The 25850-nt window shown below is 44.3% G+C and overlaps 1 protein-coding gene across 5 annotated transcripts in view; it reads right to left on the bottom strand.

Moving 5' to 3' along the window:
* Positions 1–25850, bottom strand: part of TOP1 (DNA topoisomerase I) — a 60521-nt gene that overhangs the window by 26408 nt on the left and 8263 nt on the right. For 3 of the 5 annotated variants that reach the window (XR_014935944.1, XM_015881437.3, XM_085520258.1), the window contains exons 3-4: positions 10678–10767; positions 7876–7978 (exon numbers count right to left, since the gene is read on the bottom strand). Coding sequence is in view for 4 of the 5 variants with exons in the window: in XM_015881437.3 (XP_015736923.1) it covers positions 7876–7978; positions 10678–10767 (193 nt within the window). In the remaining variant the exon portion in view is untranslated. The remainder of the gene's footprint in view (positions 1–7875; positions 7979–10677; positions 10768–25850) is intronic. The other 2 variants (XM_085520257.1, XM_085520259.1) reach the window with 1 other exon arrangement.

Below are 25850 nucleotides of genomic sequence, written 5' to 3'. Positions count from 1 at the left end.
TCTAAAGGAACTCAGTCCACTCATCTGCTGTGTTGCATCAAGAGATCAGAAAGAAGAGAAACCAGTTTCATTTTTAACTCTCTAGCAACTTCTCCTTATGCTACACATAAAACTGTACTGAATTACACAAACATTAAAAGGCCGGTGGCACTCTAGAAATTCTTGCAGGCACACAGCACGTGTTGGCTGTGAGTGAAGATTCAACAACTGCAGACTATTCTTACCCAGCAGATCGTGTTGTGCACACTGCGTGATCAAGACATGCGAGTACATACAGAACATCCTGACACTGGATCTCAGACACCCAGGGGATGCCCCGGCTGCTCTTGCTCAGATCTCACATCCCAGTTCCTCTATCCTGTTCATCACTATTACCCATTTCGTTTTCTTTTGCATCAACTAGATTCACTGGGCACCTGAAAGCATTAAACCCCAGGTGTGTGATTAATCATTTTTATACTTGGTGAAATCTAAAAATTCTAACTTGCTGCCTTGTTCTGTTGTCCGTATGCAAGATAAGCACCTCATCTGCTGAAGACTGAAGTTTTTCCATTACTAAGTTCATCATATACGTATATTACATACACATCATATACATACAAAAAAAACCACAACAACCCCAAGAACAAACACACACAGCTGAGATCCATTTTATTCTCTGCAGTTCTGCTTGTGTCTGTTTTCATACGCTTTCTTGTTCTTATTTGGTATTTAAATTCTACCTGCAATAACATGTTTTACTGAGACAACAATATGCAGCTCCAAAGCCCGGCATACGCTGCCATCAATGGAGTTGGCTCTCTCAGGTAGGGTTCATCGTGGTGTCTGTTCCTTGAGTTCAGAATAGCAAGAAAAGAAAAGGCTTAAGCTTTTACAGGTAGCTTTCAGTATGATGAGCATTGTGAGGTACACAAAAAGTTACTGAGACAGATTGTCATTTATTAATCTACATCTACAAAGCTAAGTCTGAAAAAGGCAGAAATGCCCATTGGCCTAAAGGAGAGGCAACAGCTTTTGTATGCGCTGAATGCTTACACATATGCTGGAAGGAAAAATTGCTAAAAACTTCTTGCTTATATAGAAACCCAGCTGATATCCCTTATTGGAACAGCTAGCATTGGCCAGCACAGGGGTCAGAATCAATGAGTTTGGATTCCTGAGGCAGCTTTATTTTCATTAAAGAAGAAATCACAAGATCATCCATCCTCCCTCTTCCCTTGGCAGCAAGCAGTAGCATTTCTCACTGAAGCACCATGGGCTCAGATAACCCAAGATAAGTCAGTCTCTCATTTCACTCTGCAGTTCATTTTCAAAACAACTGGTACTGGTGACTTGTCCCGAGGTCTTGGCTTGTTGATCCTGGTACGTGATGTTGAAATTCCCCACGTAAACATCTGATTTAGAAACACTGAAAACAAAGACCTCAACAAACCAATCCTGAGAAAATGTACTTATTTTTCTCCATAAGCAAGGTGAGCTTGTCACGTATTAACTTCAACCAGCAGCTGAGCAGTTGTGATGTTTCAGTTGGCTGAGACACCCAGTCGAGCCTCCGGGAGAACACAATTTAACCACCACACTACTCTGAAAAGCAGAAGGCAACGGGATGCCATCATCCCTAACCTGAGGAAGAGGTTTCAGCCATCCATCAGAAGCTATTTCCAGATATTCCCAGTGCTATTATTAGGAGGCATTGGGAACAGTTCAATGATCAGAAGTCTGACTTCTCTGCAGATTCAAAACTGGAGGAAAAATAGGCTTTTCTTTAAGAAGCAGAACAACGAAACAGAAAGGGCTCAAGACCACGTGCACCCAGGTATTTTTAGCCCAAATACACTTCTCAAAGCACTGTGAATCCTTCGCTGTCGTTGCTGCACATGCCCCTCTGCTGAAAACCAGCCTGAAGTCACTGAAGTAGGACAGCAAAACCCCTGCTAGATGGAGGAAAACTTCACTGCAAGTCAAACTGACTAGAGAACACGTGGATCCTAACAAAGCTGCCCCCAACCTGCTTTAGAAACATCCAGGCCCACTGAGAAAACAAGAACTTCCTTTGCACACAGACCTTTACAGCTGAACCACAGTGCTCCGAGACACACATCTCTGATGGTACTTAAAGCTGACAACCATTTATTTGTTTTTATTACAAGACACAGCTGAGTAGGATACCATACCAATACAGGCAGAACTACATCATCCAGAGCAATCTCCTGGTGCTGGCTCAGTTCAAACAAAGGCCAGATAAGCAGTAACGCTTCTCCTAGGGCCCTGCAGCCCTTTTGCATGCTTACTGCCTTTCATTGAGTGCTTTAGTGTGAACCAAGGGCATCTGAAGGCTTCGGGGAGGGCTCAGGCTGAAGCACAAAGGCAATCAATGCAACAGAAGCAACCATTTCCCCTGGAAGCATAGCTGTATTTCCCAGCAAGGGGGCCTGCAGGAGAGGGAATGTGGAGGGGGGAGAGGGGGGAAAAGCAGGCACCTGGCAGCAGCTGCTCAGGCTCCTCTAACACTGGAAAGGAACAAGTGGAAAGAGCTGCAGATGTGCAGATCACAGCTTCCTTCTTCAAACTGCCACAGCTTTGCCATAATTTAACACCACATTCTTCAGGTGCCATTTATGCGCGTTAATAATCCCTTCCCAGGCCCTTTCCATTCCAGCTTCAAAATCACAAGCTGGGAAGGACGCTTTATCTGAAGTGTCTCTTATTTCCCCTCTCTCATTTTCTCAGCTGTAATTAGCTTGTGCCTGGGAATCTGCTACAAGCGAGCATCAGAGCCGGCTGCAAGCTGAGCTCTGCTTGCCTACCCGCTAACTGCTACAACACAACTGAAGCGTAAAATAAAAAGGAAGCTGTGATTTTAGCTAAATCTAAGAACACAATAGGGACAAAGCGTAGGTTACGCAGCCCATGTCTGCTTTGACGTAGTACAGCACTAACGGAAAAACGTGATCATCCACGAACACATACCGAGGAAGGGCTGACCGTGCAGGGAGCGTTTCAGAACCAGAAGGCACCCCACTGAAGGACAAGGTTTCAGCTGGCATGCAGAATTTCACGCTCGCTGTTAGCAGGTTATCATACAGCATTACAGGGTATGAACACGTGAGCCTCAGTGGTTCTGATGGGATTTCAGCAATATAATTAAAAAAACAAACCACCCTGAAACTGCTCTTCCCAGAGTTAAACAGGGTCTTTCCTCCAGAGCTCACAGATAACAGATCAAGCCTTCAGCGAGGGGAACAAGATGAAGAGCTGGGTTAACTACTAGCTGATAACACTAGGAAACAGAACACTATGAGCACACTGAGGCATGCAGTGGAATCAGACCACCAAATACAGCAAAGATTTTTATTTCTAGCAGGCACATTAGAAAATTGATCAAGGTCAACTGTGTGCTTCAATGTGGAAGAAACACAAAGACACACACAGGGGGCAGGGGGCAGAAATCCTCTCTAAAATGGCTTTTCAGGTCAGATATCTCTGCCTCTCCATGCCCTGAATACACAGTTCTTAGCAGATAGAGATCATGTAATAAATCAATCAGGAGGTGCAAGATGTCAGAACTGAAATTTACCATCAATCTCCACTAGCAAGCATTTAGGATCTGTTTTTCCTAGCAAAACCATACAACACAGAGATGCCAGTGAAGATCAGGTCTATAAATCCCTTCTGTTCCGTGCTTCCGTTCATCTCAAGCTGTGATCACAAGAGATTTAGTGAGCAGAGGGAATATGCAATCTGACAGAGGGTGTTTTCCTGCAGCAGAGATGCCCGTCACACTGACAAGAGGGATCAGTGCTGCAGGAGCAGCCGCTGCATTCCCATTCACTGTCACAGCCATTTCTGCACCGTGCAGCCCACACTGTGCACAAAGCCCAAGACACAGAGCAGAAAGACACTCGTTACTGCCAGTGTTCCTAAGCCAATCTCTAACAAGCCTTGGTTTCAAAGGGCACATTAGTTCATTATTTTACAGCCTCCTTGTTGGAAAGGCTCGTCTCCCAGAGATCAGAAACCTACTGCCACATCACATTCAGTTTATTTCATTTTTAACTACTGACATTTGTATTTGATAAGCGTGTAGAAGATCTTCCTTTGGGGATCAGGAAATAAAGGGCTGAGAGAAGGAACGAAAGGAAACTGATTGTGATGTGGATTTACACTTTGATAAGGATTTTTCTTAAAGCGACTTTGCATTTTCTTTCTTTGAGGGGTGACCAAGAAGAGCTGTGCCATAGGAATGTTCTCTCCCCATTTACTACAGCTGCAAAGGAGTAGTTAAAACACAGAACTGTCATCTTGTGAGTGGGAGAGGAGGAAAGCATGAAGGAAAATAAAGAAGTTCCACATACCAGTCCACACATTTCTGCCATATGAAATCAAGATTATCTAAAATAGATATTTCTGAGACTTATCTTGGCAGTTTAGATCCTTCCTTTAAAGTCTGTATACAGGCAACATTTGTTCTCCTGCAGAGCAGTCTTTCTGCCTTCCTGACGCAGGCTTTACTTTAGAAGCTTTAAGTACAGGGCAGCAGATTAAATTGTCAAATTATTACAGACGGATAAAAAATGCTCAGCTCCAGGCACACCCAGGCCAGGCTCCAGGTTTATACAACGTGCAGTGCAACGCTGTGCTTCTTAGAATGCTCTTCACACTCTGCATAATGTATCAGAGGTACCAACCCAGGTTTCTCCTGAAAAATGGCTTGGATTTCTGCTAAATCACAGTTCAACCTCTTTAAGAAGCAGAAGACATACAGAATGCTTCTTGCAATAATAAAGCAGCTTTTTAGGATTCTTACCAGCAGGGCAAAGCCTCAGAGCCAACCAACCACTGTGTGCTCACCTGCTCTTCTTCTGTGCTACTTTCCCCACAAAGAAATAACCCCCAATCCAACTGTTGGTAAAATTAAAAGCAATTAAAAGAGCAAAGTGATTGAGAATCCACTTAAGGTGCCCAGTGCAACCTGTTTGCTTAGCAGTAAGAGAGTCACCGATGCTTGGCAGCCACTCAAGTGATTCCCAACCATTTCACACCAGTTACATTGTCATGGAGGCTCTCCTAAGACCTAGACTTCTCACTGTGTCTTAGCTGTCTCCAGGCAAGTGGTTTGGTACAGTGACTGCAATGACAACCCCATAACTGCACACAGCACAAGTAAGCCCAGGAGAGTATTCAGGATGGCTGAATTTTGCCCTCTTCCAAATTCACACTGTTTAACCACAGGAGTTTTTATCAGGTTGAATCTCCTCATTTTTAGCAAAGGCAGGAATTCTGTTCACACGCTGGTGCACATTCAGCACACCTCAGTCCTTCCCCACTGCGCCATGGGGTCTCACCCTGCATGTGAACACCCAGCAGCTGCCAGGTCACAGGAATGCACTGCATTCTAAACCTTCCCACCACTCTGCTCCATGTAATTAATTCCCAGCTCACGACAGACCTGCCTCCTCCTCCACCAGTATGCAGTGCTGGGCTATCTCCTTCTCAAGACAACTGCAACCTAAATCTTATACCTTACAGGCACACCTTGGTATTTATAGAATTACGTGAATGACAGCCGAATCAAAAGTTTTGGGGAAGAAGTGCTTACATTTTAATTATGAGTCAGTTATTTCTGACAGGTTTGTTAGAAGTCAGCTGGGTTTACACAGCAAGCAGCCACATACCTTGTGCATGACTGAGCACGAATGGGGCAGTGCAGACTGCAGAGGACTCCTGAAGGAGGGATCCAATGCGAGCACTGCACACATGGCTGTGTACATTATCTTCCCTGAATGACATCTTCAGGGCTGCATATTTCATGATTCAGCAGTACGATACGGTCACCTTTGAGGTGTCAGTTTAAAAGGCAGAAAATACTATAGTAAAGTGCTACAGTAAATATTTGGAAGCTCTGTGCTCAGCATGTGGAACTGTCCCACCTCATGTATGGGGACTGAAGAGCAGAGCAATGTCAGAGCCTCTCCCCAGACATGCCCTGAAGCACAGCTCTGCACATAAGTGCAGCAGCCATGCTATCTACACAGCTTCATGCCTTTATGTAAGGAAAAAAATACATTATATTGTGCGCAAAGAACAAATCAATACTTAAAAGATAAATGAAAATATCTGGAAGCTTTATGAATAGTAACTAGAAAAAGTGCTCCCTTTCTTACAGGGATTTCAAGGCAACACTGTAGGGAGGAAGGAATTACTTCAAGATAAAGAACGTTTACATATCTCATGGCAAAGCTACAACTTACACAAAAGATTAGCCTTTTCATTGCTTTGATACTTATTTACACAATGAACACTGGGCAGCTTTGAGTTACAAGCCATATGCACTCAGTAAAAAATATTTCTCCTAGTTAAAAATATCTTTCCACCTCCCACACAAATAAAGCCAAATCATTAATGAGTTCTGGAAATTTAAAGTCTGTGCTTACACTGCTCCTTACAAAAGAATGTATTTTGCTAGGGTTGTAAGAGAATGGTTTCCAAGTAAAGCAATAAACTCTTGGAACAGCGAGGCAAAGGCAGTACTGGGGTGCATGCTTGAGAAATCAGAAAAATGAGAAATAAGGCAATACAGATATATCAGAGTGCAAATAACACATCCAAAGCATGCAGCCTTTGCCATGAAAGTCAGTAAATGCTGAGAATTATTTGCCTAGACTTTTTCCCCCCCATCAACTATTTATTTGAAAAAAGAAAAAGAAAAAAACTGCTTTTGGAACAGCAAAGTTGTGTAATTTTTCTACAAGGTCATAGAAAACAAAGTGCAACCCCAATGAAAGAAACCTACTGCTCAGTAAGGACTTATTTTTCCCCTTTCTTAACAGAAATGGTTAAGCCAGTCTTTTATTTTAGTTTACTGTTATCACAGTTGCACAGCCATTAGCTAATAACATCTGCCTGGCCATAACACAAACACTGCCTGCCAGTTAAAAAGTGTTACAGCAGAAACTTACCCTCCAGTGACTGACCTGCAAATATGCAACACAGACTTTGTGGCACTTGAGTGTCAGGAAATACAAATAGAAAAGCTTTTCTGAGTAACACTGTGTGTGTGACGCTCACCCCATGCTGTGCCACACCAGGTCACTGAGGACAGAGCTGCATACCCTGGTTCTTGCAATTCAGCACCTACACACCATTACCAACTGGCCTGCAGCATCCACCTCCAGAGCCCTACCACCGTGACAAACGTTGATGCTCAGTGTGGGTGGTTTTGCTGTTGACTTTCACACAACAGGTTCCCCAGGCAGTGGGGGTGGAGCTACTATTCAGAGCAGACAAATCAGCCGGCAATCCTTGCACACCTACCATCTAACCCAGATGGGACGTGCTCAGAATGCCTGACAAACATACAGGCTGCCCCACAACATCACCTCATAGCGCTGACATCTTCAGCCACTGCAGGACAAGGCCAAGGGCGATGTCATCACTCTGGGGACCATCTTTCCAGCTACTGCTAGTTATTAGGAAGCTGAACAGTCCCATCAGATTCCACAAGCTAAAACAATGGGGTTTATTTAAACCAACACTTGTTAAAGCTCCAAATTTCTGACAAACAATTGGAAACACACAAAGGATTACAAGCAGTATTCATCCATCTTCTCGAAGATGGGGTTAAAGTAGCTTTCAACACCTTCAGTCACACTAAGCTACAATAATCTTTCATACACAAGTATTGGCTAAAATCTGCAAGATGCACAAACTTCAGCTACCCATACAGAAAGACGTGCAATGAAATGTCAGCCTTTAATCACCTACACTCATAAACCACATTCAAAATGTAGCAATTCCATCCTCAGCACAATGATTCTAAGGCTGCACGAGCAACTGTGTTTTAGCCTGGGAGGACTCGGTCAGTTTTTTCCTCACCTATTACTGTGCTTGGACTTTTCCCGGTCTTTTTCCTTGTCCTTCTTGTGCTCTTTGTGCCGGTGTTCTCGGTCTTTGTGTTTATCTTTGTGTTTGTGAGAATCTGCAAGCAGAGAGGCAAAAAGAAATCACAATTAAGGAATGAAGGTGGGAGAAAACTCCGTGCCTCCCTCACTAATCTCTGTGTTTTCCCCCACCCCCTTCCACTGTTCTGTCAGATTCCAAACTTCTAACAAAAATTTTCACTTTCAGAGGTCCTAAATGGATTCATTGTTCCTGCAGGACAAGTTAATTTACCTTGGCAACGGCTGCATTTATAAAGTCTATAGTTCAGTGATCTTTAAATGCTTTACAGACCCTGAGGAAAAGCAATCTAGTTTGTTACATAGTTAAGTATGGGAGGTGGGAATCCTAGCTTGCATGACAGTCAGTACTTCACATCAAATATAATGTAAGGATACAGAAACAGAGCATGAAACTGAAATGTAGGCTTGTTGGATCCCAAAACGTAGACCATTTCCATAAATACCCAGTCTAGGTAAAGCACCCTCCCATTGAAACCCCAGCCCTCCCCCTACTCCCTCCCATTAAAATCTTATTCTTAGACCCATGTGGCATGACAGACACACAGCATGGGAGGGGGGGGGGTGGTGAAATGAAGGAAGAGGAAAAGGGAGAAAGAACAACAGACCAGGAATGCTCTCTTTGTCCTCCCCTCTAGCAGGGACACTTACCTCCCTCCAGCAACAGACTCAAGACAGTTCAATGCAAGAGCTGTAATGAGTAGGTGCTGTTGGAACCCCCTACGCAGGTTAGGACTGCTCCAATTTAAGTGACACGTCAGAAGGGGGAGGATGGCACTCAAGTGTACACGAACACTGCAATTTTAGTAGTGTCAATTTCTACTCTGAGCAATGCTTTCCACCCTCAGCAACAACTGCACTGTACAATAAACAGCAAAGTCCTTCTATGGCACCAAAAAAAGCAAAGATCCACCAAAGCAAAACAGTAACAGAGTTTGAACTTTAACATTTTTCAATGCTTACGAGCATTCTTCAGGCCCATTAAGGCTCTTTATAAGCAGATCAGGAAGGAGCTGAGGTTGATCGAACGCCTCAAACCCACCCCAATAGGCAGTCAAGGTCACTCCTATTATGTTGGACGGTGTTTGCAGGCCAAACTTGAAGGCCTCCCTTCATTTCATTTTATTTTTCATATGCACTTCTCAACACAACTAAAACTAAACAGCTCTTTGGGATACCTAAAAGGCTGCACTGATTATGGCAACTGCCTTCAGATAACAGTGGTAGCATTTCCACCACAGATCTCGGATGCAAGGTATTGAAGACTACTTAATTGTAATTAATTAATTGTAAAGGTGTTAACATGCTCCTAAAAAGGCTGCCATCCTCACACCAAGAGAAGGAAACTGCACGACAAAGGTTGCTGTCAGACACCTACAGTCCTGCAGCACAAACCAACACACCAGTGCTGATGGTGAGGCCTCCTGCAACTTCCCTTGATCCTCCTGAACCTGGCAACACTTCTTAGTGCTTTAGTTTATACCGTACATACACTTGAATCTCAAGGCTGAGTTTTCTATATTTCGATATACCACATCTGTGGAACATACACCGTTACAGCATAAATTACTCAAGAGCTTCCCAAGTCCCCAAACTCTCTTACAGCACGTTGGAGTTTTGCAGCCATCTCCAACAAACCACAGGACCGGACACCCACTCTGAGCTGTCAGGAAGCAATTCCTTGGTAGCCTCCTCCTTCCCACCAGGACAACACACATTTTGCTGGCACAAGTGGTTTTGCAGCGTATTTCACACTTTGGATTCTGCAGTTCAGCAGTAGCTGGGAGCTCAGGCTGTTTGCCTGGGTTCAATTCCACACTGTACACACCCGTTCCTAAAGCAGTGGCCGAAGCAAACAGCCATCTATTGATGCTTGATGAATAGGTAAATTGCTAGCAAAAACCATCGCGATGCTATATAAAGACATCCGCATTTTTTAACACACTCACTTGTTAAGGAAGCACACGCCAACAGAGTCGTTTTCTTTTTTCCTACCAACCAACTGATGGAAAATATGTGCAATTGTTCAATGCTATTGTTTGCTTTAGACATTATTGGTTGTTGGGGTTTTTTTTTTGCAAAACACTGCAGAATGGAAGCCTTTAACCTTCACCTCCAGTCACCCTTCTAACTCTTCTAACTGCTGCTTTCCAGCTGCAATTTCTATTTGCTGTCAAGAAGTAGTTCTAAGCCATACTCTGGAAACACCAGAGCCCAACATCTCAGTCCTATCTTCTCTGATCTATGTATTTACATATGAATTCCTAGAAGGACCTCTCAGCCTTCAGTAACACTCCAAGCTTTTAGCTGACTCAGCTGACTAGATCCAGCCTCATTTGAGCTGCTGAGGTCAGACACTCACACATACATTTGTTTCCTGCCTTTTATGCCTTCTCCTCCCAGCACTAAACAAGGAGATAAACACTGCTATTTCTCCAGGAGCATTAGTAGACTTCACTATCCACAGTGAGCAAAGTTCAAACCCCGATGGGCCTGTGTGACATTCAGAGGATGGCAGAACTGAGCATGTTGCCAGCACCAAGGTTACAGCAGGGACAGGGGTTACGCTTGCCAGGCAAGGCTCCATCTCCTCAAGGCTCTGCCTTCAGTATCTGCTAACCCAAACAGAGTTTGGCATCTCCTCTGTTCGCAGAGCCTGATGTCTCTGGCACCGTGTCTGGCAGTCAGCACTGAGCCTGGTGTGTCTCCAACAGCTTACCAGAGTCCTGTCCTATTCCTGCCTTCCTCTCTGCACCTCCAGCAACCACGAGCAGCTCTGCATTTTTGTACGTTGATTCATCATTGGACTCTGTTTAATTACAAGGACAGCCGAGTTAAGGATGGGAAATTTTAAGCACTTTTGGTCTGCGGCCCTGTTCTCCCCCCAAGAGGTCTCCAGGGAAAGGCTGAGTCATAACCCTATTTACAATACTAGTATGCAGAGCATTACTCCAACGATGCAGTTTCACTCTTTATCCAGGATCAGGGCGCTATGGAAGGCTCAGCATTTCCTGTGCCCAGCACAAGGACAGTAAACAGTCCCTGCAGCCTCCTCCTTTGGGCAGAGCCTGCCCCAGTGCCCTGCTCACAGAACCCAGCTATATGGAATTACACACAACTCATATGAAATATTCATTTGCTTTTAAAATCCTTTTGAGCACCCCTCTCCCCCAGTAAAGATTACTTACAGATCAAGGGGAGCAGGTCTGCTCCCTCCATTAATATTTCAGTTTGTGCAGCAACTTTTCTAATCAAACCCTGCAGCCAGCAATAGGATCTGGGAGAGCACTGCAGGCTCACAGCACAAGGCTGTGCAGACACCATTGGATCCCACTCCCACCCATCTCCCATTCTGTCCCGTCTTCCTCAGTTTGCTTTAGAACCATCTTTTTAAGCACTGAGAAAAGGATGTGAGCAACAACCCCGCCTGCCTCATTTCTCCTAAATTACGTGAAAAAGCAGGCAAATTAACACTTGATAATCCCAATTCCTGACCACCAGGGGCTATTCCAGATAAATCTATCCGCCTTCTGTATTTGCTGCAGTTGGGTTCACATTCTTATATGCTTTTGTAGGCACAACTTGAACACAGTGATTTACAAGCATACAGACAGGTTTCTGCCAGAAGTCTTTGCCCTTTTGCTGCATCTTGCTAAGTCTTAGGGATAAGGATTCTGTGCAATTTACTTTCTGGTTCCAACAATACCCCAGTTGTTTCTCTTATTAGGCAGCCTAGAAATAATACCCCAGCTGCTGTACTCTGTCTGTTCTAAGCATCACCTCAACGTGTCCCTGTGCTGTTGCTCAGAATGGCAATTTAAACTTAACTTGATTCTTGCATCTGAAATCTATGTCCAAATCAGAAGACATAGGATCATTGTAATACCACCTGAAAACTGTTTCTAACCACTTGTTACATTCACAACACTTTTGCTTTAGCTGAGGGGTTCCATTTCTGTCCTATGCCCGGTGCCTCAATATTAGCTACTGCTTACAAGAGAAGCATACAAGCTTTGAAGACTTCCAGAATCACTGCTCTGTGCTTCCTCTTACTGGTGCATTCACCCATCCTGAACCTGAGAAACAGTGAGAAATCCTTCCCCATCCCAACAGAGGACGTTCTGTGTAACCAGTTGGGTGACTGCATGCATGTATCTTTTCAGCCTCTCTTCTAGAAAGCAGAATTAAGTCTCCAAGGCTTCTCCAGTTCCGCTGCTAAATTATGCAGCTGAGGGGGAGATAAGTCAGTAACGCTGGATTGGGTTCAGGAACTGGTTGACTTCAAACCTTCTCCTGAGCCATCCTGTCATCTGAGCAACGATACTCGTTGTGCAGCTCAAACACCTCACTCCTGGATCACACAGCTATAGTACTTTTACAGTTTAAGCTGATTTCCTTCTCACCTCTCGGGACATGAAAGCAAAGCACAAAGAACCTGCGTGAGTCCAGTGAAACAATTTCACAGATTTTTCTCCTCCCTCCCAAGCTCTTCTTAAAAGCAGCCACCATAAAAGTGCAGATCGGAAGAAGACCTCTTCACTTTCAAGTTTTTCTAGTCACGTTTTACCATTTATCTTGACAAATCTTATTAGGGATTTAATTTCCTATGTATGGGGAATAAAAACTATTAAATTTGTTAAGGTTCAGGTGCTGAAACGATGCCTAGAAGAGCCGTGAATCTTCAACCACGTGAATGCAGTTCAAGGTATCCAAAACACACTTCGTATTCCTGGCAAAGAACACACTTTTGCCTCAGACATCCGATCAAAAGAATTTAGTACTGGCGTACTTGCTACCATAAAGAGATTACATTAGCAAGTAGAAGGATTGGAACAGTCAGTACCCAAGATCTTTAGCACCAATAGCAGCGCAGTTGGCAGGTGACCTAAACAAGCAGCAGTGAGTCCACATGTGTAAAGGTTGCTCTGACAGGCTCTGGTTTGAGGCACAGGGGGCTGAGATCCTCCCTGCTGGATAGACTAAGGCTTTGGCCAAGTTATCTGACTTTACATGTTTTAACAGTTGTAAAAGGCACATGCAGGAATTGGTGAGAAAGAGCTTTAAATTCTACAGTACTTGCACTGCAGTTGCAGGAAGTCCCAGTATGATCGTGCTGTTCCAGTAACTGATTACACTGTCTTTGGAGTTTGCTTAAATGGATTGCCATTGTTGTAGGGAAACCAATAGGAAAATCTATTGGGCAGAAAACAAAACTGCATCCAGGTATCAGGGACAACATCTATGTGTGCCTCGAAGTTTCAGAAGCAAGAAACACACAGTCAGAGGGCACTGTACATAGAGCCAATGGTATTATGATAATACTCTGGAAAAGCAAACCATAATCTAACAGACTACCCAAGTGAAACTGGACAAGTCACTTACTGGCCTAATGGTCCTATTTACGCAACTAAAGAATACACATAAAATGTTTATCCTGGAAAGGTATTGCAGGTCTGTTTGCTGTGCTGCCTAATTCCTCTTATAGCTGACTGCAAAAGTCCTGAAATGAAAGCAATTAACACGGGGAGGTCAGGGTTGGAGTCTCTGTAACCATTAGGGTAACTCTAACAGAACAGCGCTTGGGGAAGCAATGTTTCCTCCTAAGCATGACATTCTGTAAAGAAGCAGGACTTGGTGCCAAGATGAAACTGCAGGGATACCCAAGCAGACTGCTGGCCCTGTGCTCCATGCAGAGCTACACTTAATAGGACAGGCACAACTTTCATAAGCAACCTCACATCCAACCCTTTACTGTGCGTGTTGAAAGACATTTCCACTATTAACACTGCTACAGACTGCAGCCCGCTGAGTTTATCTTTTGTTGTGATGGTGGGTTTTTTTCTTAAACACTAAAGCACCTGAACCTAAACTACCGACAGAGCCAGCCTGTTCCAACTGTAAGCAGATATCAGAAAGCTATTTCTAAATCCTTAACCCCTCCTGAAGCCAAATTCAGATGAAGTACAATTGCTGTGCTATGGCTTCAGGCGCAGCCCTGGGCCCAGTGCAGCAGCCCAGCCAGGCTGCCACTAACACTGAAGGAACAAACCTGTCCATGCCATCTCACTTCCCTCCCCACCCACCCCGCAAAACAGAGCAAATCCCAAGTTTTCTATTATGCTGCCAAGCATCTAAATCAGTTTTGACTGAACACAAGAGCAGACAAAGCAGCACATGGTTAGGAAGCTTCCGATCCTCATAATTCATTTTCCAATCATGCAATGGAAGAAATAGAGGAAGAAAAGCATGAAAGCTTTAGGAGAAGGGAGCCTGGAATAGTACAACAGAATAAGCAAGGAGTTTATCCTTAGGCAGGAACTTTGTAATAAAGCAAAATTTCAACATAGTGCATTCCCTCTTTTCCAAGCGTTCAAATGCAGGAATATATCAACACTGAATAGATTGGAGACAACCTATTTCCCACACAAAGAGCTGCTGCACCAACTCTCACACCCATGAAGGAGACCAACAAGCAAACAACGGGGCTGGGCCAGAACCACAATACACAGCATCAGTTCTGCTCTCCCAAAGCAAAAAGACTTTGGAAATTTGATGGAAAGAGTAAAGCCAAAGACCTCTCCATACTTCAACAGTTATTTAAGGCAAAAGATACCATACAGGCAGGAGATACTATAGCTTTTTCCTTAAAAGGGCTGTGTTGGGATACTTGGCTTACCCATAAGACAGACCCCTAAATTGCTGCATTCTTGGTTAATCTTGTAATCCAAAAATAGATAAAATACTGAAGTAAAGTCTCTAGTCTTCCTCTGTCCTTCACATTACGAAATGACTGAGAAGTTCCACTTTCTCTCCAGCGAAGCTTTATTACACAAAGCAAGGATCTCACGTGGATTTTTAAAACACAAAGTGTGCAAAACAAGATGAGCAAAGCTTCTGCTTCATGGAAACCCCAGGGCAACATCAATCCAGGGGAGAAGGGTAAACAATGTGACAGCAGCGTATCAGTAATTAATGCTGAAGTAATTGAGATAGCTGTGTGGTGTGATGAACTTATGCTCCTATACTGAAAACATATAGCAGACAAACCAACAGCAGCAAACCCAATAACAGCCAGTGCTTCCCCACAGCCTCCTTCTAAAAGGGGTGGCACGTCCACATAACCCTGTCCTGCAGTACATCTTACTCTCTGGCCAACAAGCACATAAAATCATTGCAAGAACAACTGCACCAGAAGACACTACACAAAGAACAAGACTTGGAAAGCCTTAAAAAGCATTAAAATATATGTTTGATCAGTACAGAAAGGCTAAATTAATAGCTGTCTCTTACACATGCCAAAGGGCTCCCGACTGAGAGGCAACAATGAAGTTTCAATCCATTATTTGCATTGGGCAAATAAATAAATAAATAGAATCAATGTGAACAGAAACGTGTGTTTCCAGGGATTCCCAAGACGTAAAACATTCTCCTGTAATTGCATAAATCAAAGAACAAAAGCCATTAGTGTGTTTCCATTAACAAAGCAGAATAAAACAGAGGCCAGTTAAGATTTTGGGAAACTGTCAGCATCACTGTACAGCTTAAAAAGCCTCTGGCATGGAAGAGATGAATGTCAAGTGTGGTCTCTTATGAAAACAAGATAAGAACCACCCTAATGAACTTTATTCTTTAAGGCCCTACTGCTTTATGAGTAGAAGTACTTTCTATAGCCCCTTGCACTCAGAATTTGAGTACCCTACAAATTAACGCAGTCCTACCCTGCTGGGGTAGAAATGTTTTCAGCATGTTTTTCCTGTTGGTTTATGCATCTGTAGCCACATGCATAAACCTATGGACTGCACGTACATCTTTAAAGCAGCAGCAAAACAGAACATGTGCTTTCACCTCAAGCTTCCAAAGCCATCGCTCATCACGTCTCTGTGCAGCAGAAAGATACAGCCAGGCAAGAACAGCAAAAAAACCACCCAGTGAGCACAGCGGGACTCACGAGCACTCCACGATACCAGAAATAAAGCCACATAGGAAGCATGTCTGAGTTACACAGTATACAGCAGCTTCACTCCTAGCCCTTATCATGACCAGCTTACCTTGAAGAAGCATTAATTCTTCCTCCTCCCACCTCAGACCAGCCCAGAGTCACTTTTCAGGGTCAGCGAAGGGAACCAAATGGGGAAAGCCATCGAAGTGTAGCAGCCAGCGACCCATTTCTGTCAGCTCTGCGTGCATTTGAATATCCCAACCAGATCCTGAACACCAGCACCACCCCCAAAAGTTAAGAGTCAACAAAGGACAGCTACAGGGACCGAGCTTCATTTCCTTTCTAGTTTCAGAAGCCTCACTGTCATTACAAGCCAATCTGTGTTCCAATTAGCTCACAGATACCTATACCAGACAGGCTCTGGAGGGGGGTGGGTAAATGCTGCTGAGGAGCACTTGAATGAGAACCAACTTCAGGAGAAAGATCTGCATGAAACAGAAGATGCAGGTGGGTTCCCAATGGATTTCCTTCAGGTGCCCTAACACTGAATGTCTTTCACTAGACCATCTAATCACACATTTCTTCTAACTCACGTCCATTTTCCTCCCCATTGTGTGAAATGTGGTTAACATCGCTGGCACAGCAGGAGGAGCAGCCATGGAGAAAGCCCGGACAATTGCATGCAGGTCAGCCTAGCAAGTAGGAGCACAGAACTAGCTAAAGATAATGACAGAAGGTAAAATTCCAGCCTATACAAATGGATAAAGTGAGGGAGCCTAATCCCATTGCCAGAGTTTGAAAGCAAGAAACCTTCAGCGCATCAGTACAGGCTGCAGGGTGCTGTCACACACAGCCACCCCACGGGGAGACAAACACAACCTCATGGCATGGCTCAGGTCAGTGTGTGCTGGGAGCCTGGCCAGCCCCACACACCGCCCAGCACTGCTCCAGTGATTGCAACACACAGCCCTGTTTAGACTGTGGAGTAATCAGTGACTGCACAAGATAACCAGCCCATCCTCTGCTCCAATACAATTCAAAGCAAAATGGCTCACTTAATCCTTGTTTTCCTGCTCGCTAACCCTTTCCTCTTCTTGAGCAGGGATGCTCATCTTGCAATTCAGGCTGCAGAATTTTGGGGATGACCCGTGGCTGCAGCAGTTCCCCTGTCCAGAAGGATGTGCAAAGTCAGGACACGCTGCTGCTCGGCCGCACTACATACCTGCTGTCTGCACTGCAGGTCCACAGCCCCCTTGGTAAAAAGGTGGAGCATCCCCGAGGCTCAAACCCTTCTGGTTCTGCCAGAGCTCAGAGAATCCTGTCCAGCCTGTGCTCTGCTGTCAGGTGAGAACTGAGCACAGAGCTTGCTCATTCCTCGCTGTCAAAGGCAGGTGGGTTCAATCGTATTCTTGAGACTTTTCACACAGAACAGCGCAGGGAACAGCTTTAAGTGTTCCTTCAGGAGAGCAGGTCAAGAGCAAAGCAAACCGTTTGGTACAATCTGTGACAAACCCACAGTGCAGTCAGGAACTTGATGTACTGTGCTGCATTCACAGACTGAGCCAGTGCCCCCCAGCAGAAGGTTTCTGTGCCTCCAACTGCTCCTCACGCCACCAACAGAAAGGTGCAAACACTATTAGGAATGCAAAGGTAACAGCTGCAGAACGCAGCCAAACTTCCAAAGCAGGTGAATCAGGAGAAAGGAGAAAACAAATTCCTAGTCCTTAGGGAGGATAATGGAAACTGCGGCTATATTGAAAAATAGAGAGATTCATCTCATTTTAGAGCATAAGAAGAAAAATTTCAGCCCTAAAAACTGCATTAGGCAGCAGGAAAATGGCTGCGTTGTCAGGAATAATTACACTGCAAGGGATGTCAACTAGGAAAAATATTTTCTCTTGCTTGCTGTGTAAATAACTGGTAGTTTCAAGTTCCCTAAGATGATGTTTTTAAAGATTCCCTGAAATCCTGACGCTTCCTTGGCACAAGCAGAGCCCACATCCACCCCAGCACAGCAGGAGGATGGGGCTCAGGGTTGGTTCACCCATCCAGTCACTTTTCCCTACCCAGGGTTTGCGCACAGACCCACAAGTCTGACAATGCACAAGGCTGTACCTGCTGAGCACTCCATGCAGCTCCTCCAGGCAGCACACCAGCTCCTCTACAAGTCTTCAGTTTAAGTCAATAGATAAGAAACGTTACTTCAAGTCACTGATTTTAATCTTGTTATGCATCTGTAAATCTGTTTATTCTGCTAAATCCAGGTCAAGTCTCACTGCTGGCAGCTGTGAAGTCACACGACTGCAAATAACTGAATGCAGAATGTAACCTCTTATTGCAGTTCAATATGCATAATGAACTCCTGACTTCGATTAAAGCAGCTCCACACTTCCACCGTCTCCTTTTTTTGAATGGCTTTCATTTCTGGCCGGAAACCAAAATTTTACTAAATTCACAACTAACATTTTCACATTACATTACACACAAAACTCACATCTGCCTTGAATGACTTAGGAATAGGAAAAAAAAACACCATTTACTTAATTTGTTTTGCATCTGAAGCCTATTAAAAAGAGAGAAGCATAATCCCCAGGAACCCAGGAGAACCAACTGCTTCTGCTCACCTTGTTCCCTCAGTGTTAAGAGCAGACCTCCCTTTACCTATGCAGAGATAACTAGGTGTGAAACTCAGCTTGCTTTTCTCAGCTTTTGAACTGCTTCCACTAGCACAGTGGCTAAATGAGCTGTTTAAACATGCTGCAGGTGCAACCATCACAAGCTGGTTCATCACTGCTCTTAAATGTGAGTGCTTATCTAACAACGTGCATCACACAGAGGTTCTGCTTCACAACCACTGCAACAAGACCACCCTCTTCAGGTTTTCTGAACATGAATGTTAACATATTTAAGTACTTTAAGTCTGTTGGTGAGGCTCGGAAAGATGCTTGAGGAACCCTGAGCGCTACCGAAGGGCCCAATAGTTTGTTATTCCTGGTTAATGTGATCTGAAATGAGAACACAAAATGGTGCAGCTGATTCACAGCAGGGCTCCCAAGGAAATAAAATAGATGTTTTTTTGCACCTGCTCCTCTGTTGGCAGAAATAGGCACAGGAAGCAAGGACAAGAGCAAAGCGTATTTACAAGCTAATAATTTATTCCTGAATGAATCAATTAGAAGGTATGGGGAAAGATTTTTGAAATGTTTCTTGATTGCCAGCCCTTATTTCTGTTGGCACAGATTATTATTTTTTAAAGTTTATAATGAATCTTGTTAGAGCTCAACCCACACACCTGGTACAGTTTCATTAAGGAGTGGTGCCATTGCTGGCTGCAGGGATGCAGCAGCTCACTCCAGGCAGACACAGCAGCAGCAGCTGGCTTTGTCCTCCTGCCCTTCCCTGCCCTCCTCAGCCTTCAGGCCTGTGTGTACCCATAGACACAGCACTGCACCATGGCTCATGCTCCTACATCAAGTCCTGCAGTCCCCAGAGGAGCACAATAGACCTGCAGCACCTGCAGCTCTGGAACACGCTTCAATCTGCTTGAGCTGACAAGTGCTTCGACAATGCCATTCCCAAGTTTTATGGTACACGAGTTTATTTTTGACCTTGGATCTTTTACAATGATGTTACTTCCTGTGCTCTAGGCTCCAGCAGAAGAAACTCCCTGTTTTTCCTGTGATCACAACTGTGACCCGTGATCAGCTTTGCTTGATACTATCAGATGTAAAAAGGCACTGATACTGCAACACCAGAGCCTTAAGCCTTTATTAATGCATAGCAATAGCATTAAGTAAAGCCCGTGAGAAAATTACATGATGAGTACTCCTAATAAGCTAAGAATGAATATTGAAAACCTATACTGAAACATCCACCAATGGCAAGAGATATTTAACTACACATTCCATCCCCGAAATCACATGGAAATATCAAAACATCCCCAGAGATAAAGCTGTAATCAAATAGAAAATTAAATTAGCAAGATTAACAGCAACTTCTCACTTTTAGTAATGATGCACTGAGCACTCTGCACCAGCTGAGGACAGTGCTAAGTCAAACCTGGTTTCCTAAGGACGTTTGTTTGCACTCTAAGAGGGGAAGTAGTTCAGTAGTCACTGCTCAAATACTACAAATGTATCTGAGAACAGAGAAATTGTTCAAAGGTTTTCATGCGGGACTTTAAAGCACGCAACAGTTACCTGGTGATTAAAACAAAAACCAAGATACAGTGACCACAGAGGCAGAAAGCAAGGAATACTAGAACCTTAGTAGCACTTCACAGTAAGACAGCTATTCAGTTAGAAAAACTGCATTTGTGAATGCAGAAAGAATCCACACGAGTAAAACAAGGAAGCAATTTGCTCAATCACTGCATTCCCAACAGTTACATCAGCATTTGTTTGATCAAGGAGTGTGTTAGAAGCTGCTTTCTAAGCTCCAAGCACACCTGCATACAAGACTAACTCTGGTTTAACAAAGTGCAGGAATCCATTTGCTGTGACCAACAAGGAAGAACCGTAAGACTCCTGGTGGACCAAGATACCTGACAATCTAATTCCATAATGATATATTTTGTAAGAGTATCAATCTCTGCTGGTAATGTGACTTCAACTTTATTCTCTATATACTGAGAAGCACTCAGAGCACAGGACTTGCTAAATTACATACCAATAGTTAGCAAAGCACTACTACTGATACACTGCTTGGTTCCTTGGGAATGATGGGAAGGAGGTGGAACAGACTTAAGAAAACATATATGGGATTAAGAACTGAGCAAACACCACTGACACTGCTGACCAAGTGACAATGAATTCAGAACACAAAGGTCATATCTATAAGACATCTTCTTGGTGCCATATCCAACGCCACAGATCTGCATTCTTCCTAAAGCCCTCGTGGAGGCTCAGAGCAAAAGCCCTTCTGAATATCAGGCCGGACAAAGTGAAAACTAGCAGAACACTCACCTTTTCAGCTACGATACAACCAGAAGAAAATACCATTATAGTTGTCTGTAGGGCATAGACCACAACAACATTAATACTTTTTGTGATGCTGGGGAAGAGCAATTGAAGTGAGCACTGTTCTCCTGCTGAACTGCTAAAGACTAATTCCAGAACTCTGCTGAGATTGAACTGTTAATACACACCATAAGGCACTGCAAAAACTCAGCTCAGAAGAAGTCTAAGAGCATTTTTTATTATCGTTCCATTCAAAAAGTTAATATTTGCCATGTGCCAGTTAGCAGATTTTTTTCCTTGGGACTTCTCTATGAAAATGAAACTGAATGAAACTCCAGCTCAACTGCCCTCTCAAAACAAACTCACTGGTGTGATAAAAGAGGACTCTTTGAACTGCATGCTAACAAACTCCCCTGAGGATTTAAGGTCTCATAGTCTGGGTTAGAGACCGAGCATAAGGCTGCTGTGCCTGGCAGACAGACAGGTGGGGTGTTTACAAAAAGGCAGAAAAACAGAAGAACTTGAAAACAACCTAATTCTGACACGAACAAACGAGGATCACATCTGTTTTGAACCTTGCTTGTTTGCTGGCAACACAGCTACAGGGGATTCATTTCACAAAACAACGCTCACAGCTTCATTCTCTATAAAGGACTTTATTTAAAAACACACTCTGAGTGCAGCACATCAAGCCCCTGTAAACTTGTCGATCCTTCAGGAACGTGACCTGGGGTTATTATTGTTTCTCATCCTAAGCCAGCGCACAATGAGCCAAGCCTAAGCACAGATCAGCTCCTGGCAGACCCAGCCCACCTCCTGAACCACCAGCTATCCCTGCTGCCAGCAACAACGTCACCTGTTTGCGAAACTGCATGCAGACAGTTTCAGCTGCTTGCAAAGACAACAAACAAAACAGCAAAAGCTTCAAACAAAACTCTATCAGACTCCTGGAAAAAAACAAATAAGAGCTGTATAGGGTGAACACTGTACCATGGTTCAACAGCACATTCTCTTTCCTCTACACACTCAAGCTGATGCTTTGACAGCTATGCACAGGGATGCCATAAGCTGGAGATTACACAGCATGGTCAAACATATCAGCAACAGAGCTGGGCAGGAGGGAAGGGGCAATGCCCAAAAAGCTTAGGAGCAATAGCATCACACCTTCATTTATGAAACAAGAAACTGATGGACCTATCAATCCAAGTGCTTGTCTTCTGCATAAAACTCAATGTAACAATTAGGGATAACCAGCTTACTGCCTGCTGACTGCTCTGCTCCACGCACTGCAAGACACGCTATAGGGGTCAGGGCAAATACAGCCACACTGCTGGACTCCCTTAAAATCAGACACTGAAGACTAAAGATGGCATTGAGTTCTAAGCCATGTTTTCCCTTCTTATCTATGTAATTAAAGCTGTCTAAAACCTAAAAGGAAGCTTGTTTTAGATATAAGTGATGCTGAATAAGCCCACTTGATGATAAAAGAAAAGCTTAATTGTTTATGACAGCCATCAAACTCCGTAGAGAAGCACATTTTAAATTAGAAGACTGCATCCACTCATAAGAACAAGTATTTCAAGGACAGTTCTTACATTTCCCCTAATAAAGTACAGGTGACATATCCAGCTACAATACTATGACTCAGAAAAGATGCAAACTCCTCAGGGAGGGTTCCTGCTTCTGGAGTAGGAAGAACACAAGAGGATGTAAGAAAACTAAAGAGGAAAAGGCTCTTGAAAAAAATAATACATTACCCACATTCATAAGCAAAGATGTGCTGGGCGGCTGAAGGGCTGCTTCAATCTGCTGGAAGAAGATGAAGTGACCCAAATGTCTCAGCAGCTCCAGGATGATGGCTGGCAGGAATCAGAGTTAACAGCACTGATATCCCAACTGATTTGTGCCGCTGTTTCTTTGCTAAAAATACAGCTCAAGACACTTACATCAGGCCTGGGTAATAGCACAGGGTCAGTGTCAGTTCTGCTAAGAGTTCATTTCTCACACTGTATTTCCCATCACACAAAAGCTCTCGTTGCCTCCGGATCTGACAATTTCTGCCTGTGTGCCGGAACACAGCTCACACATTGCTTTTCTACCATGGGGAAGAACTCACGTCTCTCTGCTGTGCACCTCAGACATGTACTGTTAACAATTAAATCATAAACAACACTAAAACAATCAAGCACTGAGGAGGAAATGCCAGGAAGGAAGGCTTACTCTGATCCACACATGAAGGGGTTCACTGTGCACGTGGAAGTGTTACAACAGACACAGCACATTTTAATAGCTTCATGACATTCTCAGCCCTCCAAAGAGGAGCAGGCAGCTTTTATTCCCCATCTGGTGGTCATTAACTCTGGAGTACAAACCTCAGACTACGTCATTAGTGCTGCTTCATCCCTCCATTTTGTACATGCTGCCTCTGTTGCAATGAATCACACTCTCAGATCCCTCTATAGCGCTCCTGCTCCCAGCTTCCCAAACTGCCAGACTCAAATAGAGAGCGCTCGTCTAACCCGTACGTGTACCTGCTTAGGCAAGTTCAAACCAGAACCTGCCCATCCTTGCTGTTTTATCTCTCCAGTAATTGATCTTACTCACACGCTTGCTAGGATTCACAAACTGGCAAGAGACATAATATGCTGTGTTGATGCTCTTCCTATTGCTCAAGGCAGAGTTAGCAGACACTCACACCAGCTGCCATGCATGGTGCAGAGCTGAACCTGAGAAGCACTCAGTGCCGGCACCCTGCACACACAGCAGGCAGTCACTCATCTCACTGCTACAACCCCAGCACTGTCACTAAAGAACCCAACGTGCAACATTTTAGTGCCTATGAAATCATTTAGTACATATATATGTGTCCACCTCAGTTCTCAGATGGAGAGAATTCAACATAAAAAACAGAAGCCCAGGTTGGAACTGAACCTTAGTCCCAGCTAGGCAGCTCAGTATCTATTCCTAAGGACACTCCTTCTCCGTTTATGCTCCTCCACCTCCCAGCTCAGCACAGTCCTCCCCCCACCCACTGCGCTGTCTATTTAAGCACTATGGCCTTAGGACAGCATAACAATGTATAGAACACAAAAGACATTAATCCCAGACACAGGGTCCGCATGTAACAGAATGTCCCTCCCCAGAGCTTCCTGCCTCCGGCTTCAGAAGGGTCTTTTTCTGCATTCAGCCCTTCATCTTCACACAGCCGGACACAAAGCATGCACTGCTGGCAAAGCAGCACCACACAGAACCCAAAGCTGGAATAAGACCTGTCAGCTCATTCAGCTACCAAATACCCTGGGGACACAGCAAGCTCACCTCTCACTTGCACCCACTGCAATAAGACAGAGGAGGATGAGGACAACTCTCCTACCAGGCTATGGCGCATCCACACCATCTCCTTCTGCAATCCACATGACAGCCTGGCCCCTGCCATCGTTTCTTCTTTTCTCATCATAGAAGTCTGCTTACAGACCACAAAAATAGAAGCCTGTCTCCTAGTTACGCTATCCTGACTCCAGAAATCCCTGTGTTTTGGTTAGAAGACCAAAGTTAGGAGTTTCTCAACTCTATCTCCGGTTACTCCAAAATCCACAACAGACACTTACTGTACGTCAAAGGAAAACAGATGTTTACCGTCTACTTTTTTCCTCATCCTCTCCCCAGAAAGGTCTTCTTAGGCCACTTCAAACCACTTCTCCAAAACAAGAAACTGCAGCCTCAGAGGAAGACAAGCAGCTGTTTTGACAGGTCTGGCCCCTGTTCAAATATTGCAATACAAGCCTTGAGCAGTAATACATTGCCATCAATAAGGAGTTCAACTAAAGTACACTGCCCTGCCCCTAACACACCGATCATCTACGCCAGGCTACATACAAAGACAGGAACCACCACGTTGTCTGTCTGCAGAAGAAGGGTGGCAAATAAAGGAAGAACGCAGGCCCTGCACTCTACCAATGTGTATTCTCCTATGACAGGAGCAATGTTAGGCAATAGATCAGAGGAAGTGACAAATGCCAGATGAAGTTAAAAAGCTATCTGTGCTCAGGCATTGCTCCACTCTTCTTTTCTTGCTTTTTCTTTAATAAACCACAAACCACACCTCTGCTCACAGTCCAAACAAATAATTCCTCAAGAAGATGTTAATGCTGTTCCACCTTGATGCTGCCACACAAGTCCTCTGGCTGCACCAACGTGACAGACATTAGGATGGAGGCAGCATCCAACCCCATGCAGTGCACACTGAGCAGGGGAGGCAGCTCAGTGCTGCAGGGACCACAACATGCTGGGAAAGCTCCTCGCAGTGCAGATAGATAACAGCACTCACGCATTAGCCCAGTGGCTGTCACAGACAGGATGAGCTGCACGTGGGCTTTGAATGCAAGAGCTCATATTTCATTTCTGCCCATCATTTATTCCTCATACAGCAGAATCCTGTACTCCTGAAATCCCAGGTGCTTGCTGCAAAGATTCTTATGAAGCTGCAAATCAATGGCAGCAATTTCAAACTGAGCAGCAAGTGGCCAAGTCTTATTTTTATGAAATCTTTGAAAAATGACATTAGAGGAGAAAAAGAGATTCTGAAGAATCAGAACTACCATTAGACATTGAGGATGCGAGAGCATTTTTCTCCCAGTGTTGCACTACATGCTAGAGTATTTTATGTCTGCATAAGACTCTATGTTATAACACCTAGCGCACACAGCCAGCATCCTTATTGCAGAGCATGTCATTAAAGGACACAGATGTGTCCCAGCCAGAGGTGAGCTGTACAGACTGATCAAAATATGCCAGTGAAGCTACAAAAACCCTCCAAGCTGTCTCGAGGCAGAAATCCATCTCTCTTCAGTCAGAAAGATGCAACCAGCTGCAGAACTGCTCTGCTCCAGTGCTGAGTCCCACAGATGCCCATCTGTCTTTAACAGCAACCAGGCAGAACCAGGCAGCAGTCAGTCTCTGTTTTCTGGTGAGCACCACAAAGCTGAGCGCTCTGCA

Source organism: Coturnix japonica, chromosome 19 (assembly GCF_054131305.1).
Source record: "Coturnix japonica strain WE chromosome 19, WE-NBRP24, whole genome shotgun sequence".
In the NCBI taxonomy this organism is placed as follows: domain Eukaryota; kingdom Metazoa; phylum Chordata; class Aves; order Galliformes; family Phasianidae; genus Coturnix; species Coturnix japonica.
Note: the sequence above shows the minus strand (reverse complement) of the source record. Positions and strands in the feature narration are given on the sequence as shown.